This window comes from Onychostruthus taczanowskii, unplaced genomic scaffold, assembly GCF_017590055.1.
Source record: "Onychostruthus taczanowskii isolate IOZ18803 unplaced genomic scaffold, ASM1759005v1 scaffold31, whole genome shotgun sequence".
Taxonomy (NCBI): Eukaryota; Metazoa; Chordata; class Aves; order Passeriformes; family Passeridae; genus Onychostruthus; species Onychostruthus taczanowskii.
The window spans coordinates 3,265,570-3,292,623 of NW_024500461.1; the positions used below are offsets into that span (position 1 = coordinate 3,265,570).

The following is a 27,054-nucleotide window of genomic DNA, read 5'->3' on the forward strand; positions in this document are numbered from 1 at the left end:
TTTGGAAAGAAAAAAAGTTTATTTGAGATATCAAAGTACAAACTTCAAATAAATGCTTCGAAACACTGGATTATTAATATTATTTTATTTTTTATTTTTTTTTTAGAAATACTCTCTTTCAACCTATTTTACCTATTTTCTTCTTAAAACACAGTGATACTCTTAAGACTTAGAAGCTGCAGGGGAGGTACAATCAACCACCAAGTGTGGATAAAGATCAGTTGAGAGAACCCACACAAGTTCCTATGAGCAAAATAAATCTGGTAGAGTATGAGTGGAAATTTATTTTTCCCCCCATGGGTCTTGTACTAGCCTGCACAGCTGTGTATATTACTCTGTTTCAATTCTCTATCCTCTAAGTAATTATATATAAAAAAATGACTCAATAGAAATTGTAGCTATTGGTAACTAAACTCATAAGAACTCATAGAATACATTAGTCTACTCTCAGCATTCAGAGCTCTGGGCTTAACTACATTTTAGAATGATACCACAGAGGTCAAAAGATGCAGAGTTGCGTTAATAAATTATTACAAAGATAAGATAATATATTTCATACACATGTTTCCATCAGGAGCTGATGAGTCTAAATATTACACATTATTATTGAAGCATTCAAATAACATTGTATGAAAAAAATACAATACAAAATATATTAAGGCAACTAGCACACTTTGCTGAAACAGAAACTATTTATAATAGCCAGGATGAGGAAAAAAACCCAACAAATAAACCACAAAAATTTTCTTTTCAGAAAAGACTTTTTCTCTTTTTTTTTTTCTTTTTTTTTTTTTTTTTTCTGCATTAAATATGAGCTAATCAGCAGTCCTAGCACTTTGGCCATTTTAGAAAGCACATGGTTGACAGACACGATAAGGAAGTTAAAGAAAAAGAAAGCAGTGTATGTGAAAGAATTTTACATTTACACCTTGTAGGTACTGTCCATTTGCTTACTTTGTAGGCTGTTAATTCCATGACTGCTTTGAATTTTGCAGAACTGAACTTTATTCAGAAATATTGTAATTATTTCTCCATTCAATTCTTTTAATCAAAAGTATTAAGCAGATTGATCTGCAAAATACGAACATGGCTACCCAGAAATTATGCACGTGCTCTCCATTAGCAAAGCTTCTAGCAGAGAGTTAGAAATCTTGTTTGGTAACCGAGACACTTAATTCTACAGCTTTGTTTTGCACTTACAGCAATATGCTGGAGAAGGGTTTGAGATAAACTACTATATCCTAAATGAAAAAAACTGACAACCACATAGTTGTAAAATTCTCATGTTTTGCATTCCTTCCTTTTTTTTTTTTTTTTACCCAATATTTTATTGGGTAAAGAAACACAATATTTTATTAACTATATAAAGTGGATCAGTTTTAGTGCTACCCCAAAGTCCTCACTGAGGAAGAAGGATTTATAGGTTCCTGCTCCAAAACAGTACGAGATGGGATTTGAAAACCTACTTGCTATATGAAAATAGTTGCTAGCTAGCTATTGGGAAACGGTGTCTAGCCAGAGACTAAAATGTCTGGTTCCTACCTGCTGCTTCTGCTATGCTTTTTTTGGTAGTCATGATTTCAGGCGGCTTAAGACACTGGATCCAACCGGTGAGATAGGCAGGAGAAAGTCTTGCTGAAAATGCCCCTAGGGTTAGGTGTGAGCCTGGGATTTCAGCGTCTCGCACAAGCAGGACGTAAGCAGTCCTGACATGCCTGCTGGCAGGAACTCTGTGGATTTAAACATCACCGGGGCAACTACAGGGTAACAACAGATAAGTAGGGGGTTTAGGGATCTTAAAAGCAGATAAAAGCTGCTGAAAGAGAATCAAAATTAAAAACCCATATGTGGAAGGTAATTTTTAAAATGGGACTTTGAAGTTTTTAAAAATATCATCCTGATATTATATATAAACTAAATTTAAAAATACAGAATAAATGAAATTATATTCTGTTCTACATTATCATAAAAACTATTTTTTAACAGATGAAATGCTCAATTATATAATCTTTTACAGCAGTTTCATAGCAAGGAAACTCCGTCTGCATAAAGCTAATGTAACAGAGCAGAAAATCTAGCTCTTGGTCTAGTTTTATCTAGTCTCTACTTCACGTTCCTAAAAAGCTAGGGAGATGCAGGAGCAGACCCAAAGACCAAAGCATACGAAATCTCCAAACTTTTGGTCCAAGCCAGTCAGAATTCTCCCATTTCACTGAGTATCAACATTACAGAGTCTGTCTTGATGTAGCAAAGTCAACAACTTTGCACTTATTACCAGTTAACCCATTCTAGCACTTAGCATTCTAGCACAAGTACACTACTAAGGACATAAATAGACACCCTTTACCTTTGCTAAAGCAGTGCCACAGCTTTAATACCTTGAAGAGCTTAACTTTCAAGACAACAGGTTTACTAATTCTTATAAATATCCTCCAAAATACAATTTAAAAAAATGCATAACTGTTTTCAACTATGTTGACAACAGTACCATGTCCCCTGCAGTTATTTCAGAGTCCTGACTGTGTGTAGAGCTGATTCCAGTGTCAGAGTCTGTATCGTTTATGTCCAGATTAGTCACTCTATGAACAAAGTCAGGAACAGCAATGCTGTTACTGGAGATGCCACTGCCCTTGGATGGCTCTTCATTTGATTGAAGCCTAGTTTCAATGTTGTCCTTAACATGTAGTAAATTAAATTCTTCTGTAAGAAGTTCATATTCTTTTTCCTTCTTTTGAAGCAGTGAGTCCCTGTATGTAAGCTCTTTTTGGATGCAGCTCAGGTATGAGTTGATTCTCAGACCATCTTTCATACTTTTTTCCAGTTCATATTTTACACTTTCCAAATCTGAGGTTTCCAGTTCAGCATTAGCTGCTCCTTCTGTGCGAACGGACTCTCCGTTTTTTTCCATGCATATACCGTGTACTTCTCTTTCAATTTCAGCACACAGGTTCTCTATTAATTGCTTGTGATGTTTCAGTCTCTCTTCAACCTGTAAAATTCCCTCACTTTTGCTCAAATAGTCATGCATCTCTTTTTGATCATCTGGCCTACTCCCTTGCTGCTCAGCCTCACTTGTATTGATCATTAAATAGGAGTCCTGGACATAATTTTCTCCATCATTTGCCACACGATCTAGATGGAATTTTGCTTCACATTTTTCAATTTCCATATCTAGTTCTTTCATTCTAAGGACCTGCTGATGAATGGTATGATCTTGAGAAATGATCAGATGAATCAGTGTCTCCATATTGTCTCTCTCTTGCTGAACACTGTCCTGCTTAAGCTTGGCCAGTTTCCGGAAAGTCTTCCTCACGATTTTCTTTTGCTTGTCTATTGGCAACATCTTCATGTAGTTGGCTGGACTGAGGTCCCACTGCTTTTCTACATTTTGTACTACCTTGGCTTCAGCTGTCTTCCACAATGGAAACGAGAGGAAAGCATCTGACTTTACCAATACAAAATGCAAATTAGCCTGCTCTTCCCCCCACGCCTTCCAAAGTCTCAGAATCTTTGTCAAGGGAGGCAGTACTCGCTCTGAGCCTCTCCATTTTTCTACAATGCAGTAATCACTCGGTTTTCCAAAAAGGACCTTTTTCTCTCCAAATGTTGTCTGATGTTCCTCAAGCAGTGCTTGAATCACTTCTGAGCAAGTTGTGCGCTTTGTCAGGCCACACACAATCTTCTCCTCCTGGCAAACCCAAACCACAATCTCTCTTTCATTTGAAGCCATGTCCTTGCTGGGAGATCTGGAAAACAAGAAGAGACCAAGTATAAATTACGTATCAATGACAGAGACAGTATGAATAATTACTATAGTTCTGATATGACTAACACATTGAAAAACTCCTGTATTGTTGTACAAGACAATATACTTGCTTAAATTGCATGAAGAAATGTCTTTGGATTAAGCAACAGCTTTAAATGACTGCTTTAATATTATTACTATTCCAGCTGAATGGGAATCTCACAAAGTGTCTTTTATCAAATCTTGGTTTTGTATACATAGTAAGAGTGTATTAAGTTTTGGCAATCTGCATTACACTTTCAGACTGACCTAGGACAGCATAGCCTCCGGATCCTCATATTTGTTCTCATTACAAAGACTACACAGACATTTCTAAGCTATTAGGAACGGCTTCTGAAGGGAAGAATGCGCCGAACATAGATGGACTGATGAAAGGTGACTGAACACCACCAATGAATCTGACAATAGGATAAATCTATAGCTCTTCTGCCACACTTGCACCCATACAAGCATAAAAACAATTGTTTTCCTTTTTTTTCCACTAAGTGTCAAGAAATTTGTTGCTCTTCCTGAAGTACCAAATAGCCTGAATTCCAGTGAGTTGTGAGAGAATACCAGCTGAAAGAGAATACATACATGGGTCTGCATTTCATTTTGTTATTTGAAATTATGCAGAAATTCAAGAAAAGGAAAAAAGTTGTTTTATTTAGTTGTTTATTTACTTGTTTGTTTATGAATTACAGTGAATGTGCTATTAACCTGGTGCCTCCTTATACAGTGAGATATCTAACTCCAGGTGTCTGAGATCCCATTATGGCTCATGTAGCTCCAGTGCCTAGACAGCGATTCAGTTGACCAGAGGTTTAAGTTCACTTTACAGCTAATTCTTCAGTTTGCCCTGATCTGGCCCTGGACTACCGTGTGTTGGCAGAGTTGCCTGGATATTCCTGTCCTCAAGACTCCACTTGAATAGTTTTCTTCTTGCCCAGACCTGATGATTTGACCTCTCACATAAAGTGATAAAACAGTAAATTCCCTGAGGAAAAAAATGTCTTTGGATTTTCTAGTATCCCCTGCAGTTAATTTGAATGAATGAGGTTTAACCTAGTCTGACAGAGAAAGCTTGAAAAGGAAAATAACTATTCATACTATAGTCAAAAGGTACAATAGAGCATCTGTTTCCATCTAGGACTACTTAGCACAGAAATTTTTTAGTCTTCTGAGTTGTAGTAAGCATGGAGTTTTATTTGGCTTAATTACAGTTACACCCTATGATTAGCAAAGCAATCCAGCTTGTTCGTTTTTCCTAATTATTACACAACATGACAGACACACTGCAATCCAATAAATTGAACTATGATTGACTCAGCTCTAGGTGCCACTCTGACCAGGAGGCAAAAATCCTTAAAAGAAAGACAACTGCAAATGAATACTAATAAAACTGACAAGTGCAAGTTTATTAGTATTATTGCACTGTCCAACTACATTGCTTCAGGTCTTGGAACATTCTCTGTAAAATGTGTGTTTTGGTAGATGACTCTGAGTAATAGCATCATTTTCCCTCTCCAAAAGCTTCCCCTCACAGACCAGCATTTTACAGTAATTATTTTTTGAAACTGGTGCTCAAAAAGTTAATAATGTTTTCATAGACTACTTCTCAAGATAAGAAAGCATATATCACAGACACAGAAAATGGCAAAGTGGCACAAAGAAAGTTCAAGTTTTTTTTTTTCATTCAAGTTTAAGTTGGGGGGAAGGAATGGAGTATCATATTAGATTAAATGGCATTACTGTGAAGTATGTCACACACTAAAAACTCAGTATCCATAAGTCCTATGAGATTTACAATATTTACAATACTTTTACAATACTTCTTTTCTGGTATATTGACAGTTAAGTGAAATTCAGGTAAATCGCCAGTTGCAACGTAAGTCAGTTGTGACTAAAAATAACTCAGTATTTGCTTTACATTACAGATATGAAAAGAAAAAAAAAAGCAACAAATCATTTATTATGCATAAAATTATGCAAAATGAATCATGAAAGATACAGTGCCTCAAACCATGTTCGCTACTGATATCTAAATAATTGATTTACAAATGCAAGTATATTACCAGTCATTGAATTTAAATTTATAGAAGTACTGAAAATAAAAAAAGAGGGATAAAAATATAACAAATACCTTACTGGGGACTCTGAGACAGTAAATTCAGGCTGTATCTTTCCTGATTTCTTTTGCAATTAGGAAATACATTTCAGGAAATAAATGTATTCTCTTCTAGCATTCCTCTGAGTGTCTTATGCAATTTGTTTTCAAATCAAAACTCTTCCTATTTTTTTTTTTTTTGGTTTTGTTTGATTGGCATATTTTCTCCTAGTTAATATTTTCAATATGTAACTGATTATGTGGATTAAGCAGAGGCCTACTGTCTCTTCTGGCTCCTTTCAAGTTTTCTCATGAGGTCAGTTTCTCTCTGTGCTATTAGCAAATCTTCAGATAAATCTGCAGAGCCCCTAGACATCCCATCATTATTGCACTGATAAATACTTTCACTATACTTTCTTGTATGAATTCCCACAGAGTTCAGCAGGAGTTAAGCAAACTTCTGATGGAAAAACACTGTATATTTTAAAGCAATCTCTACAGGATCCCTGAAAACAACATGGATGTAAAAATAACATCTTTAAATTACTGTTTTCAACATTTTTCTAGCTGTTTATCGCCCCCTGTAATTTTTTCGGTTATGATGGACCTGTCTGTCCAGACTTTACATTCAGCCTTCTTGGGGAAGGATTGTTCTTTATTTTGCCTATAAAATATAACTTAGTATCACAAATGGATAATGTATGCACATGCAGGTACACAAAGAAATCAAGTAGCTTATACATGAAAATAAGTACTTACAAATACATACGTATATTGTATATACCTACATATTTTAATTACACTGTCCCATTTTACAGAAAAGGAGAGAAGAAATGAAAAGAATTTCTGAACATCTCTGTAATTCTTGGATCAAAGCAACATGGTAAAGTACAAATTCTTTCATTAATTTTTCTGTTTGTCCCAACATATATTATCTTAGTTTTTATTTAGTCACTCCACTCAATTTTTGATCTTTACTTCTAAGCAAAAAGAATTAGCCAGACGTTTATAATCTTACATTGCCATGGAATTGTAATATATTTTAAAATATCAAAAGTGTTTTTTTATTATCTTCCACTAAAAATGGCAGACTGGAACCTTACCATGGACCTTTCAAGTAAAATGTATTGCATAATTCTTTTTTCATAGTTAATTCAGGTAGTTCCAAACAAAAAATGAAACATCGTGTGTCAGTCACAGAATAACAATTACTAAAAACTTGCTTTCAGGATGCAAGAAGATGACAGTACTAGGAAACATCTTTTGTTTAGAAGAATCCCTATTGCCTAGCCCATCTTTGATCACTGGGAACAATCACCAGAGGAAGCTATTTCTCTCTTTCATTAACTACAAGAGACTTATGTGGCCACCTTCAATCAAACAGCTCCCTTACAGGTAGTTAAGATCAGGTGAGATTAACCCAATCAGATTCATTGATGTGAGATTAATTCAGATTCTGGTTTATCTGAGAGAAATGTAAAAAGAATGGTTACAGCAGCAGTTGATTTAGTATACACATAATAATTTCACAACTTAGTTTAGACCTTGACTGTTCCATTTAGCCAGCAATATATAAGGTAATCCATTAACTCATTTCAATATTAAGAAAGAGGTCTTGAATAAATTTTGGTCATTGACAGAAATTCTTTTCATTTTTTTTTTATTCCTGAGATGCAATACTAAAAGTAATAATCTTCAGGAACAAGATCTGCTTTTAAACAGTCATTTTAACAGAGAGGCAACCTTCTCATATTTACAGGTTCCTTGAATTTTCAGTCCTGCAGTTTTGTAAAGGACACAAAAGAATAAAGAACAAGCATTTTAATAATCTAGCAGTTAATAGGAGTGTAACAGCCAAAGTGTTTTTTTTCAGTTTAAATGTCTGGATTTCCTGATGACCACAATAACAATTTCTTCAAAACTAGCTAGGCAACTTATATTTTTTCAAAAACATAACGCTGCAGTAAACAGGCTTTGAAGCTTTCAGTTCTGTTTTGAAGTCTGTTTCTTTGAATTGATTACTGAAGTGTTCTGCTTATACATCCCAGATTATAAAGTATTGATGATAACAGCAACATGCAAGTCTGTATTTTTTTTGTTACAAAGCCACTAATTACTTAGGACCAGATTGGAATTTAAAATTAATAATGGTCAAAAGTACAATTCCCATCTTTTTGTTTGCTTGGTTGATTGCTATTTTCATGCCTTCTGCTCTTTGTTTCTCTTAAAGATGACCCAAAACCCCATCCCAATCATACTCTAGACCTCACACAGTCTTAATTACACCAGCACAAACTGAGTGTTGTGTGTCAGATATATAATTTGTTAATTTATTCTTCAGGCCTAGGGGAAAGTAATACATTCCAGCAATGTATAGACAAAACAAAAACATTTACTTAGGTCACACGAAGTCAAAATATGAGATTGCTTAAATGCTGGAAGGGGCACTTTTGATATTCACTGACTTTAAGGTATGTCTGGCTCAAAAATATACATATCAAACATAATTGTTTCCCTTCATGAAACAGTCTCCCTAAATATGTAGTATACCAGTTTTACAACCAATCATGCCAATCAAATAAAGGGATCCCCATACTTTTTAGAATTTTACCTTCATGTGTTCAAGATACTTCTTTTCCTAGACTAATTTCTGCAAACATTCTATTGGAACTAGATCACTTCCATATCATACTGTTAGCAACTTAATACAGTGTTTCTGAAATATAATGGACACTAAAAGAATATTTTGCCTTTATGAAAAAAAAGCATAGATAAAAACCTTGTCTCTCTTCACTGCAATAAATTATTTCTAGACTGCCCCCGTCAAAAAAAAAAAAAAAATTAACTCCTTTTTCAATATTACCATATTTCTTGACATACCCTCTGTGAAAATAAATCAAAATTATGAACTGATTTTTAAATACTTAGGAAAGGAATTAAAACCTGAGATTATGAGAAAAAATTTTACTAGTTGTCTCCTCCCGGTCATTGAAATAATTTATATGGAAGAAATGTCAGTTGGTGGAAATAATCGCACACCAAGCAATACATTAACCTGTTCCTTGAAAATGCATGGAGCTCCTAATCATTTATAAATTTTCCATCAAAGAGCTCATGCTAGAAAGTCATTTGTGTAAAATATCTTAAGTCACTTTTTCCCCAATTTTTTGGGAAAATCATGTTTTATTCTATGACAGCCTAAGCCCTCTCAAATAGCACACACAGCCTAAAAAAAAATCAAAAGTCTTCAAAAAATCAGATGATAGTCATGTTTTATAATTGACAGACTGCTGTGGTGGGTGCTCAGCTGACCAGAGCACGTAGGTGTGCTGCTGCCCAGACCTTCCCAAATAAGATCAAAATGCTTCTAAACTTTAAGCAAACCCCTACATTATGGCAAGATACCACCACGAATAATTAACTTTCTTCAATGAAGAAGAAAAAAAGGCTCTAAGACACAATCTTGCTGCTGCCTACTTGCAGTGGAGTCCTTGCCAAGAGATTCAGGGTCTGCCATCTAGGTGCTTTCCTGGAGTCCACTAAGAAATGCAACACTTTCAGAGAGACCCAGGCAGGGCTCTGCTGCTCAGCAGTCCCTCTGTTCTTCCTTAAGCCAAGTGCCTGAGCCACCTGCTTCCTTTGAAAATGTTGTGACACAATGGCATGTATCCTCCTGGGAAAAAAAAAGACACACTAAGCAATTAATAATCTAGTGTTTTCAAGCGGTCTTTGAGCATGCTGCTGGGGCACACACATATGCCTGTTGGAAGTATGTGTTTGTGCTATGGTCTTTGTTCAACACCCACAGATACTTCTTCCATGCACAAGGGCCTAGAAAAAACTTGCCTTGTTTTCATGCAATTTCTAAAAACCTTGTTATCTCAGTGCCAAGATTATTAATCTCTGTTATCTCTTAGATCTGAGCTATAACTATCATCAAAGATAAGATATCAATCAAAAATATGATGGTTCTTAATTATATATCTACTTGCTGGAAATAATAAGCTACTATTACAATATTACCTACTTGACACAAATGGCCTATATTTGTAGCATAGGGCACATGCTGCGTGTAATTTGAGAGCTTCTGATGCCAGTGACTCTTACATGTCAGGTATATAAGGGCAAATATCAGCCACAGAATCACAGAATATCTCAAATTGAAAGAGACTCAAAGGGATCATCAACAACGACCAACACCGAACACCCTGCTCCTCACAGCACTACCTAAGATTAAACCATGTAACTAAGAGCACCATCCAGAAGATCCTTGAGCTCTGACAGGCTTGGTGCCACGACCAACTCCTTGAAGAGATGTTCTTGTACCCAACCACATCCTCAGTGAAGAAACTTTTCCTAATGTCCAATGATTTTGTGGAAATGGTGTGGGAATGCTGTTTCTACCAGACCTCTGACCTAATATGAAGTCAATAACCAAATATGAAATCAAAGCATAGAAAATACATACATTATCACATACATTTAGATAACACTGCTTTTATTGTTTTATTGCATTATTGCTTTTACTGCATTGCTTTTATTGTTTCTTCTTCAAAATCTCAGCATGTTACCATATATATGTGTGTGTGTATATATATGCACATATGAGATAATAGATGAGCATTATGAAAGAAAAGATCAAAACATATTTTGGCTTTTTGTGATTTTTGTCTGTCAAGTTTGCAAAAAGGTAAAGCTGCTGGGACCATGTGTTGCAGTTCTTGCGTGGAAGAAACTAACTTAATTTGATCCAAAGAGACTTTTGATGATGAGTTTAAACACTAAAGTTATAGAGAATACACAGTCCATATGAAAACTAGGGTCAGAAGTATGTCAACCTTTCAGGAAGAAATGGCTCATGTTGAAAGTCCATTTTATGTTTATTCAGACTATCCACATTTAAACCACCTTTTCTCTTAACTTTTTGTCCCCTTCTGTAAAGGCAATAAAGGCCAAATCTTGTATTTGGTATGCCTCCTGCCCAAGTACATGACACGCTTCTGAGTTTCCTAAGGGCAGCAATGAGGAAGTAGCTGCTCTCTCACTACCCAGAGAAGCTGGAATTACTCCAAAGCCTTAGGGATTCAAACGAACCTATTAACTAACTGCATTACCATTCCCCTTCACAAGTCCCTAAAAACAATATTAATGGAGACACAGTAAATATCCATGTCATACAGGACACAGAAATTCCATACATAACGTGTCAGAAACTTGCTTCTTCTTCGCCTTTGCATCATATGCAAGTCAGGGAAAAGGTCACCTGAAGGGTATCATGGCAAGACAGAACTGGTACTTTAACTGTGAGAATAAAGCTCTTGATACAGATAATCAGCGTAGTCCCAATGCCTCAGAAAGACTTGGAAAGAACACCACAGAACTTCTGAAAACAAAATAATTATTATTTATACAGAGAAATAAATTTCTCTCTACCATCTGCTTCTGTATCCATTTAATCTTGCTCTATGATAAAACTTCCTCCTTTACAGATATGTAAATAAGCATTTACTAAAAATAAAAGAAAATTAGGCATCTTGTGAGCCAGTGATATTTTTCAAACATACACATATACACAGTAGTTTAGATATTCTAATTGAAATATTTCAGATATTTGAAAAATAAAACAATTTAAAGAAAGTCTATTTTTATAACTAGCTAGTTACAACACTTTTTTTCCCGCTGATATAAATTTAATGTTCATTTTTCTGTTCTTTTTTTTAAGGCATAAATTTTTAATTCAGCAAGATACACATACTGTCAGGAAGGCTCTATGAAGCATTTTAATTACCAACAGCTGTTGCAAATTATGTCCAATATGAATTAAAATTTATCTACTTAAAACTGTAAGTAGGTCCTTCATCTCCATTGCAGAGAAGAGCCATCACCTTAGCTACTGTGCAAAATTGCATACATTACAATTCAGCAAAGATCTGTAGTTGAAATTTCTGTTCACCTAAACACTTTATACTATGTTGGTGCTCTGTGACAAATTTCAGTGGAATAACTTTGAATTGCAATGGAATAGTATTATTTTTTATAGAATGAAAGCATGAAAGGTATGACAGAGTTTAAAGAAAATAATTCTGATAATTCTTTTACTGCAAATAACTCATAAATAACCAGACTGCTGCTGAATTGAAATGTCAGACTTTGGTAAAAATCCCATGGGAAATCTTGGGCTTCATTCTAATAACTGTACTGCTTAGAAAGAGGTGTCTGAACAGGGACCAACTGTTAAGAAAAATAAAAAAAGGAAAAAAGCCCTGACAGTACTTGAAACAGATAAAAAGGAAACTAAAGCAGCGAAGAAGAAGAACCAACAAGGGGTGACAGCAATAATTCTATCATCTGCTAAGTGGATGGATAGCAGAATTTGTGCTACATAGAAAATAAGCCAAGAAATTGCACTAACTCAGGATATTGCACTAACAGAAAGACAGAACTAAGAGATACTGTAAGAGGAATTATACACCTTGTTCACCAGATAAGAGCAACAGTTATGATGGATTAACCTGAACACTCCCCTGCTGCTCTTTTTAATAATGACAGGACACCGTGTCTTGCTACAATGACCAATATTGTTTTGCAAAACCTCATTTGCAAGGGCCGAGTGTAGATGTTCAGCAAAGCTGACCGAAATTTTACTAGGTCCTCCCCTTCACTTACTAGCTCTGCCCATGTTTACACTTCCAATCACCGGCAAGTGCAAAGGCTGCAGTGGAGACTGCATTTGCCCCTGCCCTTTCCTCCTGTCTTACCTCTGAAATTTTCCTCTGCCCCTAAAGGTACACATTCTCTATAAATTACACCTGCTTTAAATCTGCCTTCCTGTCAGACTAGTCATCATTTTTCCATTGTATAGTCAAAGTCATAAGGTTGGTGAGTGGGTATTAGTCAAAAAAATGTTTGGAATTCCAACAAGCGTGGCGTGTGCACAAAATGTCATGACAGGTAACACGTTTATCATACCAGGCCTGTATTTGGAGTAGCATAACACAGTGGAGGGGGAGGCTTGAGAAAAGAAGAGGAGAACTAGCTGTCCACCAAAATATTTTCCAAGATGAGTAACAGTAACATCAACAATTTACTTTACTGGGAAAACATGCTTTGATATGTATATTGCAACTGCTACTGAGGAAGCAGCTGTTATACAGGAATGGAAGATCCAGGAAAAACTCCAGAGCCAAAACAAACACTGACATATTCAGGGATAGTAATTCTTGAGATCATGATGGGGGGGATGGGAAGACAGACATTTTCAAATTCTTCACTGTTAATGAGCAACATGAGAAGTTTAGAAATAGCAATACAGTAAATGCTACATCTTAATTTTGAGCAGTGAGTAGTTCTCACTACTTAACACATGAAAATGCCACTGGTACTTTTCATCTACCACAAGAACTTTGCTATATTGCAAAAATACAATGCTTTAAATGGCTTCTGTGTTTAATTTAAGTGCCTATGCATATTTAAGCACTGGCTACACTTTACAAACTATATGGAGCTCCTATTAATAATGTACAGAACGTGTTTAAAACTCCATCACTTTCAGTAGTACAGAGGAAGCAAAAAAATTTACAGCTCATTTGGAACACAGGCTTCTAAACTATAGAATTGCTGTTACGGTTCATAGAAATTTGTGTTATCTAACTTCTCCCAATAGTATTTTTATAATAGCCTTTTAGAAGTATCCTGATTGTTTATGAGCTTTTAAGATCAAAGAAGTGAGGGGAATTCCAAGCATTGAGAGTATGAAGGGGTTTTTTGTTTGGTTTGGGTTTTGGTTTGTTTTTTGGTTGGGTTTGGTTTTTTTCTTTTTTTGTGGTTCCATGAAATTCAGTTCAGCTTTTGTTGAAAGGCAAAAGTGTACTGCTTCCCTCCCCTGCCTTTGTTGACATTTTTCTCAGTGAAGAAACAAACACAAAATATTGAGAGGCTGGGTCCAAGCTGCCAAAACATGAACAAAGCGTACTATATGTAGATAGATGATAATAAGGCAAGTTAAATAATGGAATGAGATACAGACAAGGAATAATAAGACTTCATGCTACTTTTCCAATACTCCTGGATCTGAAAGAGGCTGGGATGGTTACCTTCTTACGAATCCTAATATGCTCTGCAGGTTTTGCACCTCTTCTCTGGTTCTGGTGGCACCATGTGAGACAAGTGCTCTCCTCATTCGTAATGAATGGAATTTCCAGATGGATTTGGTTTCTTTTTGACAATCCTAAGGTTAAACTCAGACTCAGGAAACAAAATAAGAAAAATACTCATCTGGGTTCTATGGTGTCAAGCAAGAATAGCAGCAATGCAAAGGGAACAGTAGAGAATGGCCAGGAGATTGGAAAAGGGCTTATGATTGCTCTTAGTGCTACAGCAAGCCTTTAGAGCTGTTCAACAATTTCATCAATCATTACCCTTTCCTAACTTCTTAAAATCTAATGATTTGTCAACACAGCTTTTCTGTATATCATAAAAAACAGTTTGAGTATCTCTCTGCAGTGTGCTAGGAGTGAGAAAGACAGTATGGGCTTTAATATTCTGCTATATGTACTGCTATCAATTTTAGAGTGAACCACCCCCCTCTGAAACTACATTGCACAATCTTTCCCATTTCATTTGCTTTCATTAAATCATTTTGAAAAACATCACCTCAAAGGATGTTCTAGCAAGACTTAATTTACATCAATTCTTTCTTTTCTTTTTTTCTTTCAAATTTCTGCCTCAAACTTTCTGAAAAACAATTCAGTGGCAAATGTGTTCCATTACTTACAGTATTTGAAGAGCTGAAAGGAAAAATAAAAGATGAGATAATGAAGTGGACTCTTATATAAATGCTCATTCTAAAGAGCTAAATTGAGTACTAGATAAATAATTATGCTAATGAGAAGAGTGGACATAATTTTTTTAAAAAGAAACCTGAAGCATTTTTACTGTCCATTGTCAGACTGAGAGATTTGTGCAGCTTATGCTTTCAAGTAATTTTCTAAAATTGCCTATCAATGAATGCTTCAATATGTAGTTAGTCACCCACAGGCTGATAGGGTCTCTGAAATACAACCACATCTTCTCTAAAGAAGCTACTGAGTAAATGAAATAAAATGTTAACCTCACCAACTGTGCTCTTCCCAAGCAATGGATATGCGTAAAGAGGGCAGAGGAGATTGCAAAACTAGCTCTAGCCAGCTGAGCAATACAGACAGGAAAGGCAAAAAGGGATGAATTCCTATCTGGAGGCAAGTTTAAAGCTGGATCATAATGATTACCAAGAGTAATGGGAAATTTATGAAATTAATGCAATGAAGAAAGGTGTAGACAAGAGAGAGATACAGAGAATGGAGCCTAGCAGCCCCCCATCCCCTCCCAATTTTTAGCTGTGAGAACATAAGGAAGATGACTGCAGAGGAAAGACATTCCATGTGATTCAGATAAAAGCCATGTGAATCCTAAAATATTTGAACAATTATGACTTAAGCCCAAAACCTGTTCTATGACAGACATAATGGGTTCAGATAATGTGTTTCCAGCTGGAAGAGGCTCATAACCATGTCAGTTGTCCATCACAACCCTCCCACTGGAGCTGAGCTTCTTGTCTGATCTCCAATGAGTCATGATGAATTAAGCCATAAAGATAAAAACCTTGTTAAACCATCTAAGATAGCCACCCAAATGTGACTGAACAGTTTAGGAAGAAACTTCAAAAATATAATGCAGCTGAAAAGGTGGCAACTCCTGGCGAGAGAACTGTGATGGACAGGGAGAGCAGATACAGGCCAAAAGTCTGCAGTGGGCGCAGCTGAAGCTAAGCACGTGACAGTGACCAAAGACCAAGGCAGGCCCGAGAAATAATGGTGCTAGTTTTGTGAGACGCATCTATGGCAGGATAGTGATTATCCCAAGCAGGCTGTGACACCAGAAAGACACTGCAAACTACTTGTTGTCATTAGTTCAGAGAAAGTCAGACTGAGTCAACATTCAAATTAATCCTATGTTTCTTTATTTCACATATCCAAATGTCTTTGCAGGTGGCGATCCTTTCAACATATGAGGAACTGAGATGGCTTCATAGCTCAGGGAGGATAAAAAGGCCTTTTAAGAAGGTACTTCATAAGCTGAGTGGTTACCACAGTGACAGGTGGATGAAGGCATGCATCCCTCTGCCACATGAACAGCTCTGTCATGTTGGGAGAAATACACATATTTAGCTTTCTTCTGCGACATGTGCACATTCTGTTTGTCACTTCTGACAGGCTGGTGTGTGTACTCAAGATTTGTAATATGTAGATGCATAAATATGCAATCTACAGAAGTGGTTATTTTTGCATGTATTGTTCATATATACAATAATTTGGGGTTTATAATATATTTTATTGTACATCTGTGACAGTACATGAGGTATACATATGCATTCTGTGATGACATCCAAAACATGCTGTCATGAATTAATTTTCATACTGAATATATGCCTACCAGGCATAAATGCTTTAGCACAAAGAAATATGTTTAGCATGCAGCCAAGTACTGAAAAAATTCACATGTTGTTAAAGATTTCCATGCTACTTAGTTCAACAAAAATTAATTTGATTCAGTGTATCCATAGAAAGATTCATTCTCTGCTACACTGGTCACTTGCCTCACTTAAATGCATGTAGAGAAAGTACTCAGTTTTGTCAAGACATGGAACATATTGAGGCATTGCAGACACTAAATATTATAACTTTCAAGTATCTCCCTTGCTGCTGAAATTCATAATGTTCACTTGGACATTTCAACTTCCACAGAAAATACTACAAAAGAGTTGAACTCCTCACAATGGGGTTTGCTGACACCAGCAAGTTCAGCAAGAACTGAACTGAACCAGTCAGAAACATGAACAAAAGGGCAGGACCTAGATGCTGTTAGATCATGTTCAAATGTTCATTGCATAAAAAACCCCAGAAATATTAATTAGTACAGCAACCCAAAACCTGATTCCCTTCTCTCCCTGAAGCTTTCAACACTAATCCTTGTCCTTGTCTGCCTTACTGTAACTTAAGCCAGCAGAAAATTAAGCAGTTTTAAGATTAAATACTGCAAGAATTTCAGTTTAGAATAACTTCACAAGACTTTCCTGAAAAATGCATAATGATGGAAGGACAAACTGCACGGTGTTCAGGAGCAGTGTAAGACATACTAGAAGTACAAGTGGCTGAGGAATGTTACCAGAATTTAAACATCCAAAGTTCTTAAAAATTGTCTTAGATGACTGGAATTACATTTAGGCACCTTCATAAAACTTACATTTGTTTAATACGTGTACATTTTCCATTCTCCTATCTATGGTACAACCCTTTTAGAGGACACTTTTCAAAATTTAAACTTTTGATATATGTCCTTTACCAAGAGGTATTCAATTGCTCTTCAGAATTCTGTAATTCTGGCATTACAGAATTTATCTCCACATACTCTTGTAGGGAAAAAACTCCCTTTTACAAACCAAAGTTATTCACTCATTTAAATTCCCACTCTAACTGAACTGATATCCACATAAACTTCCTTTACTCAGCCCTTACGTAAAAAGTGTTTACAGGACACTGAATTAGCAAGTGAGGAGTACACAGTGAATAACCAGTTCTGTAAACTGTGGTTTATGTGTCTTGCCCAAAACTAGATAGGAATTTTGTGGCAGGGTCAGGGAAGACATCCATGCTATTAGGATGGTTCTCCCTTAATCATACATAATCTACCTGTAATTCACCTCTCCGTTCATGTTTCCCTTTTTAATTTCTAAAATGAGTGGTGCAAAAGATGGTTAATAAGCTACTCTACAAATCTGAGCATGCTCCATGACAAGTGATTGGGTGGTGCTCATATCATCTACCTTAAGCTATTTAAAAATGTAGATGTGCAAAGATAATTTTCTGACCTTCCTCTGTAATCAGTGGCATAAAATAGGCACCTCCAAAAGGGTGACTAATCCCATACTGACAGCCTGTCTAAGACTAAATGAATTGCCCTCCAGAAGTGTTTAGATGTATCCATTAACTACAAAGAGTACCTAGATGACAAGATACCTAGATTTTCAGTAGGCTCAAGTAGAGTAAGAAGAAGCTTGACATTTTTGTTTCACTATGTTTTGAATCTCAGGAGCAGTATGAGTGTCAGCAAAAGTACTGTGACCATCCACAGCTGCAGTTCCAAAAATAACTTAGATTTTTGTCAGATACCTGTCGGGACTTCCATGGGTAAACAAACATTATTAGTTATCTACCTAATCCTTAAAGTACCAGGAGTCTGGGAAAGTGCAGTAAAGTCAATACCTAGATTGTCATTAGAAAACTGAATTTGTGCAGGGCTTTTCAGTAAAGCAGGATGTTAACAACAAAGTGGCCCTGAGAGATACAGGTAATAATCAAGTTAAAAAAGGATATCCAGTGCCTTAGCAATCAGTCCAGAGGAAGTCTGTCAAAAGCTAATGTCCAAAGAAACAGCAGTTCAGAACATCAATTTACCAACCAAAACATCAGCAGCTGAACAAGATCAGCACAAGATCCCACATTTATAAATATCACTAAACCACTCTTTGATTAGTGAGCAAAATCTGATAACTTCCTATAGCAAATGAGGTGTACTTTAGGTCATCAAAACAGTGTCCCAACTGTTGCTCTGAAAAATGTTGTAGCTTAAAAGTGCTTTCACAGTGGAAAATACCCTCTGTAGAAAGAATTCCTTTGAACTGAAGGAGGTTGGGGAAAGCAAAGTAAGATGTTCTACATGGACGATGGAATCTATTAACACAAAGCAAATTGCGTGTTCAAGACCCAAGGGCAGACTCTCTTAAAAATTAGTAGTCTTCACTCAACTGCATTATTCCAGTGAGGTCATACACCCTTACAAGTTAAACTAAGGTAAACATATTTATACCTGACCAAAACAAGAGCTAACAGATTATTAAATTTTCATAAACCTGATTTTGTCCTTGAACATGAGAATATTATGCTTTTGCATATTTAAGCTTCAATATTTTTGTGTTATTAAAAGGAGAAATAAATAAAATCTTCTGTTTTTTAATAGAGATGATTCTATTTACCATTATGATGGGAAATTTGTAACTTGGAACTCTTTAGATCAATGAAAGAGAGCGAATAGGGATAAGGAATAAAGAAAGTAACTTAATCAGATTCATGATTTTGACCCTCACTATAAAGAAATTATATATTATATTCACAGCAAACACCATATCTATAAACACATTTTTCTCCTATGATTATTCTGCAACTTACTAATTAATGTGGAAAAAAATTCATAAAAAAACAACCACAATCTAGAAAAACAGAGGTATACATCACCTCCACGATTACAACATAGCCAGGCTTCTTCTAATGCTGATGCTCAAAAATGCATGTCTAGTAACCATTTAAACTACAATTTAAATGTCTCAAACTGACATAGGGAAAAATGCACTCAGGCAGAAAGGAGTGGGAATGAAACAAGAAAGCTGGTGAAAGAGAAACACATCTTCAAATAAAGGGTATAAATAAAGTGCATGAGAGATGTACCAAACATGCACTAGAATTTTTTCTTTCAAGTTTGATGTCTTTTGCTCATTACCACATTACATGACATATTATTATCATATTATTATATACAATTACATGACAATTTATTATCATTACCACTGAGAACCTTTCTTTCTGGTTTTTTTGGGTTTTTTTTTATAGTTTCTGCAGGTAATTTTCTTTTCTTTTGTTCACTTCACAAAACCACCTCAAAATATATTATTATGCTCATGAAATTTCTTTATTTCTCTTTCTGTGACATTAAAACACTCCTTACAAGACATTTTTAACATTATGGAAAATTTTAAACAATTGAAAAATTCCTCAGAAAAAATCACATAAAATCAAACCTAAACAATCCACAGTGTAATCTCACTTTCCTGCATGGCATCTATGTTTAGTGGACTGCATAAGGACTAGAATAAAAGAACTCACAGATCTAATTCTTACCTCTCCCACTAACTGGCTTTCACAGTCTGCACTTCTACACATTTTACACTATCTAGTCATGTCCTACTTGTTTTCCTGAGGCATGTAAATACTAACACCCAAATCACTGCTAAGGAAAACTATGTAATCTTGTCGTGCATTTGAGGTCACAAAAAAATTGGTGTCATTACCACTATTGCAACACCTGCACCATAAGTGTAATTCTGGCTAGGTCAAACCAGGAAAAGGCAATGTGGTTAATCCTGGAGCCTATTTGAGTCAAATTCTAGAAAAGTGCTCAAAGAATTATTCTTTTGGACAAGGCTTCCTGAAACTCTTTTATCTGTTTTGTCCTGTGTGATACCTGAGGAATTGCTAGCACGGAAACACTGTAGAGAAGGAGACAGAAAATCATCATCTTGAGAGTATCATAACACGTAAGAGAAACAATGGAAGTGACAATAACAGCCCAGTTACCTATGCACACAACTGGGTACCAGCATGTCCAAAATTCAGTCTTAGACTTCACTTAATGCGTGGTCTTAACATTTTTATATTGCATCATCCTTTCTGTGACTATTAATAAGGATTTACCAACATACTAAATATAGAAGCTGGATGAACTAATTAAGGCTTGTACAGCATATGAGATGTTAATGTTTTCAAATAATAGTGTTTCAGACCAGAGTTTTATATTGTTATTATTACTCATATAAAACAAACAAAAAAACCTTTTTTTTCTGAGCAGAGGTACTACTCTGTGATTATCACTGACTTTCACTAAAGTTAATAGAATTTTTAAAAATGCCCAACTCTAAAAATTTACTTCTGTCTACTGAATTAATTACATATTTAGCAATGTGTCTTTCTTCATGCACAATACTAGTTTTTCAACAGTAAAATAGAAAATGATCACTGACCAGCAAGATTTTTCCTCTTTTTAATATTTTACTAAAAAAAACCGGGAGTTTTGTCTGAAAAGTATGTCTCAGCCCAACTCTACACTATAGTAGTGTTTCAGATTAGCTTCAACTTAACCGAAGTCATGCTCTTAAATGGTGTAGTATTACACTTCTATTACTTGTCTTATTTACTCCTTCAGGATGAAATTGCTGCCTGCCCTCCTGGAATAGTAGATAATTAACTCTTTAGAAATAAGGTTAGTGTTTTGCTAGACGAAAAGCTCTTCCTGAAAGTGAAGTGAACAAATATGTACAAAGATTATTAGAAAATGTGTGCAACCATTCTGACCCCTGAGACAAAACTTCCAAGGAAGACCAGAAAATAAATTATAACGTACGAAGTGTGGCTCAAAAAGGACCAACTTCTTTGATAATTCACTAATATATCTCACACTCAGGGAAAAGTTAAAAAAAATAGGTAAAAAAGAATGCATTCTACCATTACAAAACAAGCACCATCTTTTCAATCTAAAAATTTAACACAGGTAGCACCAGTGATTCTAAAACTTTTATCTACCCTCTCCAACATACATACCAAATACCTCGCAGTCTTGTATCAAAAAGCACCTTTATAGCTTCATATAGACTTTTATCCAGGAATGCTTATCCAAGAGAAGTATTAGACATCTCACATGATCCCATAAGACTTACAGTGTGGGTCATACACAGTTCATTCAGACAGCTGATCTCCAGGAGTTTTACCAGTCCAAACCTCAATGCTGAGCATTTTCAGATTTACTTCATCAAGGTCTAAAATGTACAGCGGTGTACTCAACCGTAGGTAGAGCAGAAGAGATGTTCAGAGCAATACCCAAATCACTGGACTAACCAGATGCAATGAGAAACTACTGGAGGGAGGGAGAAAGGGAGGGATCATGGAAATGCAAAGTCAGTATCAGATAGATGAAGTCTCTAATCTAATTTACTACCCTGCACTGTAATATATAAACTGAGAGAATAATTGAATGTGTCTCTCACTGGGGAGGGGCCTCTGACTGTCAGGACAGGAAGAACTCCCTCTTCTATCCGTAACACTGAATGGAGATACATGCTATCCATAACATTGAACGGAGATACATGGGGTTTTTTTCTACCTCTGAACCAGCAATGGGCTGATTAAAGAAAAGCACAATTAAAGAGTAGGCAAGGTAAGTCTTCCCTCCTACAGAGAACCACTAAAACTCCTGTGGCAGTGAGTAGAAGTGGAAAACAGTGGAAAATAGTAAACAGGTAAAATGTAGAAGGTAAACAGGTAAAAAGTAAAAGGTAGAAAAAAAATACAGGAAGGAAAAGCAAAACCAGTAAATATATTTAAATATTAACAGATTTGTAACACAATTGTTTAATCATGAAACACCACTCTGGGTTCAGAATTGTTGCATGCCAACAGAGCGTAAAAACTTTTGTAGTAAACATAGGATCATCATGAAGTACACTAGCAAAACGTGTTTCTCAAGGTGTTGAACATAACAGGACAGTCCTACAGCATCAAGATGGATTATCTGTACCCTCTCCCTTTCAGGATCCCAGCTACAACATGAATGAAACAGTAGAGATTCAACAATTTTGTCTAAGGGTTATGTGCCAAACCCAAGGAAGTGGTTGAGATGAAAGAAATAGCAATGAGGTCAGTTTTCTCACTGTGACATAGACCCAGATATCCTTGAAGTGTTTAGATAAACCTGAAGACCCATTTTCAAAAGTGATCAAATCTAGCAGCCAAGAGCAGAGAAGTCTTAATCCCACTGAAAATCAATGCAGCATAAATTCCTGTTCTGCTTAGCAACAAGGAAATCGAATACAATGTGAAACCTTGGTACCTAAACACTGCAAGTGTCTATGTTCTGTATTTCTCATATTTGGATAGGGAGTTGTTTTGTCTCTGTGCAGAGAAATGTGTTAGATCAATACTAGACCTTATGAGCAAAGAACTCAGTGCCTTTTTGCTTCCTCCACCTTCAGCTAAGCATTTCTGCCCTCACTACACTTCTGAAGTGTGATATGAGCTGAGCATTCCCCTCACTCTCAAAGTAAGCATCTTTTAAGAGATCTGCATAAAAATAAATCCTCTTGAGTTTATTCATGTTGCAAAGCCTTAGTCCTGCAGGAAACTTTCATTTTTCCTTTGTTGCCTTAGAGGGTACAACCTGTCCCTGCTGCACACATTTGGATTTGTAACTGGGTGGGGTGTCTTGGAAGTATTGTTCTCCTGGGGACATAGTGCAAGCATATACACATTCTGGGGACTGTGATTACTTCTGGCTGTCAAAGAAGGACAAAGAATACTGTAAAAACTACTTATAGCTCTTGAAAAATATATTGAAATATCACTTTTGTGTCTTTCTTGACAAGAAACATATGCTGGAGTCACAATCCTAGAGGTCACTCCCCTGAAATCAAACCAGGTTTTAAGTGATCTATAGGCTGCATGGGCTTTGTGCTGCCTCTGTATTAGTGACATTTCAGAAGCCCAAGAGAGTAATACTGAATGAAGACTTTTCAAATACTAACAGTAGTTCAGCATGAGGTTTAATCTTAGTTTCTTTCTCTAAAGACTCGTGACATAATGGACAACGTCCCTCGCCTCTCGCTCAGACACAGACTCAGTTAGTGTAACCGCTTTGTTTGAACTCTGAGGTCTTAGGGGCAGAAACTGACAATTTACAATCTGGATGTGAAGAGCCTACTACTAAACAGGGACCTGATCTGGAACCTCTGGGCAATGCTGCAAGACAAGCACTAATTACAGTGGTGTCATCTCGTTATCTGAGCAAATGACTGTAACGCCTTCATTTTCCTTCTGGCTCTCCTTCCACCTACCTTTGTTACCTCAACTTAGCTTTATGTCCTCATGTAAACAGAGATTTTATTCCTCATTTGCTTATCTTACAACTTTCAGGAGTTATATTTGCATGTAGCAAATGGCCATTAAGAACTACCAGAGAAAAAGGAAAAAGCTGAGTTTCCCAGAAATGCAAATGAGCACTAGGCCTATTTTACAAAGCAGCAGCAGGTTAAAGATATACATTTGTGTATGTCCCTTTTTGGTCCTCCTTTACAGGTAGTTAGACAAAGTCGTGAGCCAAAAGTTCTGACTCTCCAACTACCAGCCTAAACACAGCAAAGGATTTTAAGCTCACTTCTCAAGGTTTCAAATGAGTTCACCACAATTAAAGTGAGAAATAATTATTACGTAGCTCTTCAATCATACTGCAAAACCATTTTACTAACTGCATAAGCAAAGTTTAGTTCTCAAAATTCAGTATCAAAGCTGACGTAACATATGCAGAAATTTAAATATCTGAATAGATAATGACGCATCTTAGGAAGTATTTAGTTTGCTTTGCTCTGGACCCCCTCCCCCTGCACTTCTGTGGTCACACAGCCCCTTCTTATTGCCACAAAGCCTTTCAGACATTAGAGGCATTTATTTATTTCTGGGGATGTGATGATAAAATTAACAGAAAGTCCTAGATGAACCAGTAAAGGTTGTTTTGGTATTTTAATTTTTATTGCCTATTTAAAGCTTTGGATTATGACTTTCTTTTCCTGAGGAATAAAATGTCACATCAGCAAACATAATGAGATTGATGCAATTAGTGTGAAGATATTGTAAATTCCCAAAAGAGAAACAATTTCACCGTTGAACACAGTGGAACTGTGCTTTGTGATTTAATCCTTACTCAGGAAAGTGACTGTAGGAACAAAACTTCCACTTTAAGAGTAATAAATTTCCAGCTCTATGTGAAAGCAATTTCATAGAAAAGTTCATGTCCACCTTTCTATATCTTTTAAACAAAAAATGGCCACATGAGAATTATACCAAAGTTTTGCTGTTTTCAGACACATTACCAAAATACCCTGTTTAACCAGTAAACTACAATATTAATAATTCTAAAATAGTATCCAATTTTTAAACATTGACTGTTACAATATAATTTATTTTCAATATAATATGCTAACAACATTTTTACACAACCACAGCAAACACAAGGCCTCCCCCCAATAATTTTCAATACATCAAATGTGCAAACCAAAAGCCAAACATGGAAGAGAAATGGGACGTTTTTACAAGACTATTTAGAGTTTAATTATATTCCTCATAGAAAAGATCACCCTTTGCATTCCTTTAAATACAAACTGAATTTCTTTGAAGAGCACTAGGTGAAATGGGGATGAGATTACAAGTGATTTTAGAGTTTCTCACTGAAGCAAAATTCCAGTGACCTGTTCCTGTTCAGCTTTAGCTACATGGGCTCAGCCACTGTACATTCTATAGGGTTGAAGCAAATTCACTCTTAAAAAAATCTAGTACCACCCTAGCACCTGACATTATTACATAACCCTCCTTCTCCTTTTTGCAGCCCGCGTGTGGGGCATGTGGAAGCATGTACAGCGTAAGGGACAAAGTCCCCATAAAGAAACTTCGCACAAGCAGACCAAAGGACCGTAGCAGTCCCACTGAAGAGTTTTCTAATAAAAAAAAAGTATACACAATACAAGTCCATCCTGTACTAAAGGCTAAACAAAAACTGAAAACATCCCCCCCAACCCGCCCGCGCCTCCCCAGGCTGAGAGTTCCATGCTCCCCTACCTCCCAGGCTGACAGCCAGCGGACAAGATAAGGCACGGGCTTGATCCGAAGGGATTGCAGGCTGCCGGTCTACCATCCAGGGCAACGGGGCTAAGGCGCGGGGCCTGGAGCCCGGCCCTCCTGTGAGAAACTCGGCGAGTTTTGTGCCGGGGTGGGGGAAGAGCTCCGGGTTCCCCCTGGCCGCCGACGGGACGCGAACGTGGGGCTCGCAGCCGGTTCTGTCGGCCCCGGCAGCCTCACCCTCCCAGCGCGGGGCACCGCCGCTGCTCGCCCCTCTTCAGCCGGGGAAGGTTCCGAGTCCGGAAGAGCTACCTCCCGCTCACGGAAAATATTGCCCAGGAGTCAAAAGAGCCAGAGCGAAGAGGGGCACGACAGGTCCGGGGGAAGGGGGCAAGGGAAAAGCCCCTTCCCTCGGCACACGCCGGCCCGCTGCCCTCCGCTGCCCCGGCCCGGCTGCCGCTCGCAGGTGAGTCCCGGAGTTCGGCTGCCCAGAACGGCACGGTCCGGATAACACATCCTGCCCCCACAACCAGACAAAAAGTTTAAAAAATCATTCATCCCATAGCGCCCTACCTTGTCCTCCACATACCCACGCACTTTACCTGTTTTTATGCCGGGTTTTTAATAAATTCCTTCCAAAAGGAGCCATGATCCCAGCGGCATAACATCAGCGATCCCCAAACAATTCGAGGGTGTTCCCTTCTCCCCTATATTTTTGCCTGAGCGCCTTCCAGCTTGTTAATAGTCACCGAGCGTAGCGATGAGCTGGAAGTTGTGCAATTTACTGCTAACTTTGAACTCCAGCTTGTTGCTGCTGCTGCACCTTTGGAGTCCTGCCCAGCTGCGAACTTGAAGGAGGTGTTTAGAAGCAGGGAAAAGGGAGGGGGGGAATACGCACTTGCTCCTCTGATGTGGAGTTATGCACAGAACTTGCTAAACTTTCAGCCTTGTCACCCTCAGGGCAGCAGGCAGCAAATGGGAAAGAGGGGGCTTTGCTCCCGTGTGGAACTCCGTAAAAGCGCGCACACACGCACAAAAGCTCTGAAAACTTTCCCCGGGCGGCTCCAGCCACTTCAGGTCAAGTCGCTCAGCTTAAACTCGCGTTAATGAAGGACAAGCTACAGTTGCCACACCAGTTCTCAATGCATAATAATCTGCCTTTTCAGTACCTCAGTTCTTCTTCACGAGGTGTTGAACGAGTACGGGGAAGATGAAGGGAAAAAGACCGCTGTGGCCCCTCTGCTCTCCCTGGACTTTTAAGTAAACGAGCTATTTGCATGAAAGCCTTTACCGACTGAATGCACCTTCGAAAATGTGGCCTAGCAGAGAACAAGCGAGGCAGCAACATGAAAGACTGGATTCGTACTAAGCTGTTCCACGACCTTTTTTGTTATTATTTTAAACTGGCTTTGCCAGAAGGGAAGTGAACACACACCATGGTTCCTGTTTACAGCAGCCCTCTGGGAATGAGAGATTTGGAGTAGAGCTTCAGAAGGAAAATTCTTTTATTCCCACCCCCCCGCCCTCCAATTTGGAGCAGAGCAGGGGAAAGAGGAGCCATTGTGCCCAAAAGGCCGATGCCAGCGGGTGAAAGTCCCAGGGCAGGTGGGAATTTCTGTCCACAGCCCTAGCACAACGTA

General features: G+C 37.3%; 1 protein-coding gene across 3 annotated transcripts; it reads right to left on the reverse strand.

Moving 5' to 3' along the window:
• Positions 1–26,771, reverse strand: RASSF9 (Ras association domain family member 9). 3 transcript variants are annotated; one of them, XM_041409847.1, is made up of 3 exons: positions 26,017–26,573; positions 25,415–25,931; positions 1–3,746 (listed from the first exon to the last, which is right to left on the reverse strand). In XM_041409847.1, exon 3 carries the CDS (start codon positions 3,728–3,730, stop codon positions 2,471–2,473), a length of 1,260 nt encoding a protein of 419 aa, XP_041265781.1. In that variant the 5' UTR covers positions 3,731–3,746; positions 25,415–25,931; positions 26,017–26,573; the 3' UTR covers positions 1–2,470. The 3 variants fall into 3 exon arrangements, with proteins under 3 accessions (XP_041265781.1, XP_041265779.1, XP_041265780.1); XM_041409845.1 differs by lacking the exons at positions 25,415–25,931; positions 26,017–26,573 and adding an exon at positions 26,584–26,771; XM_041409846.1 differs by lacking the exon at positions 25,415–25,931.
• Positions 26,772–27,054: the final 283 nt, after the last annotated feature.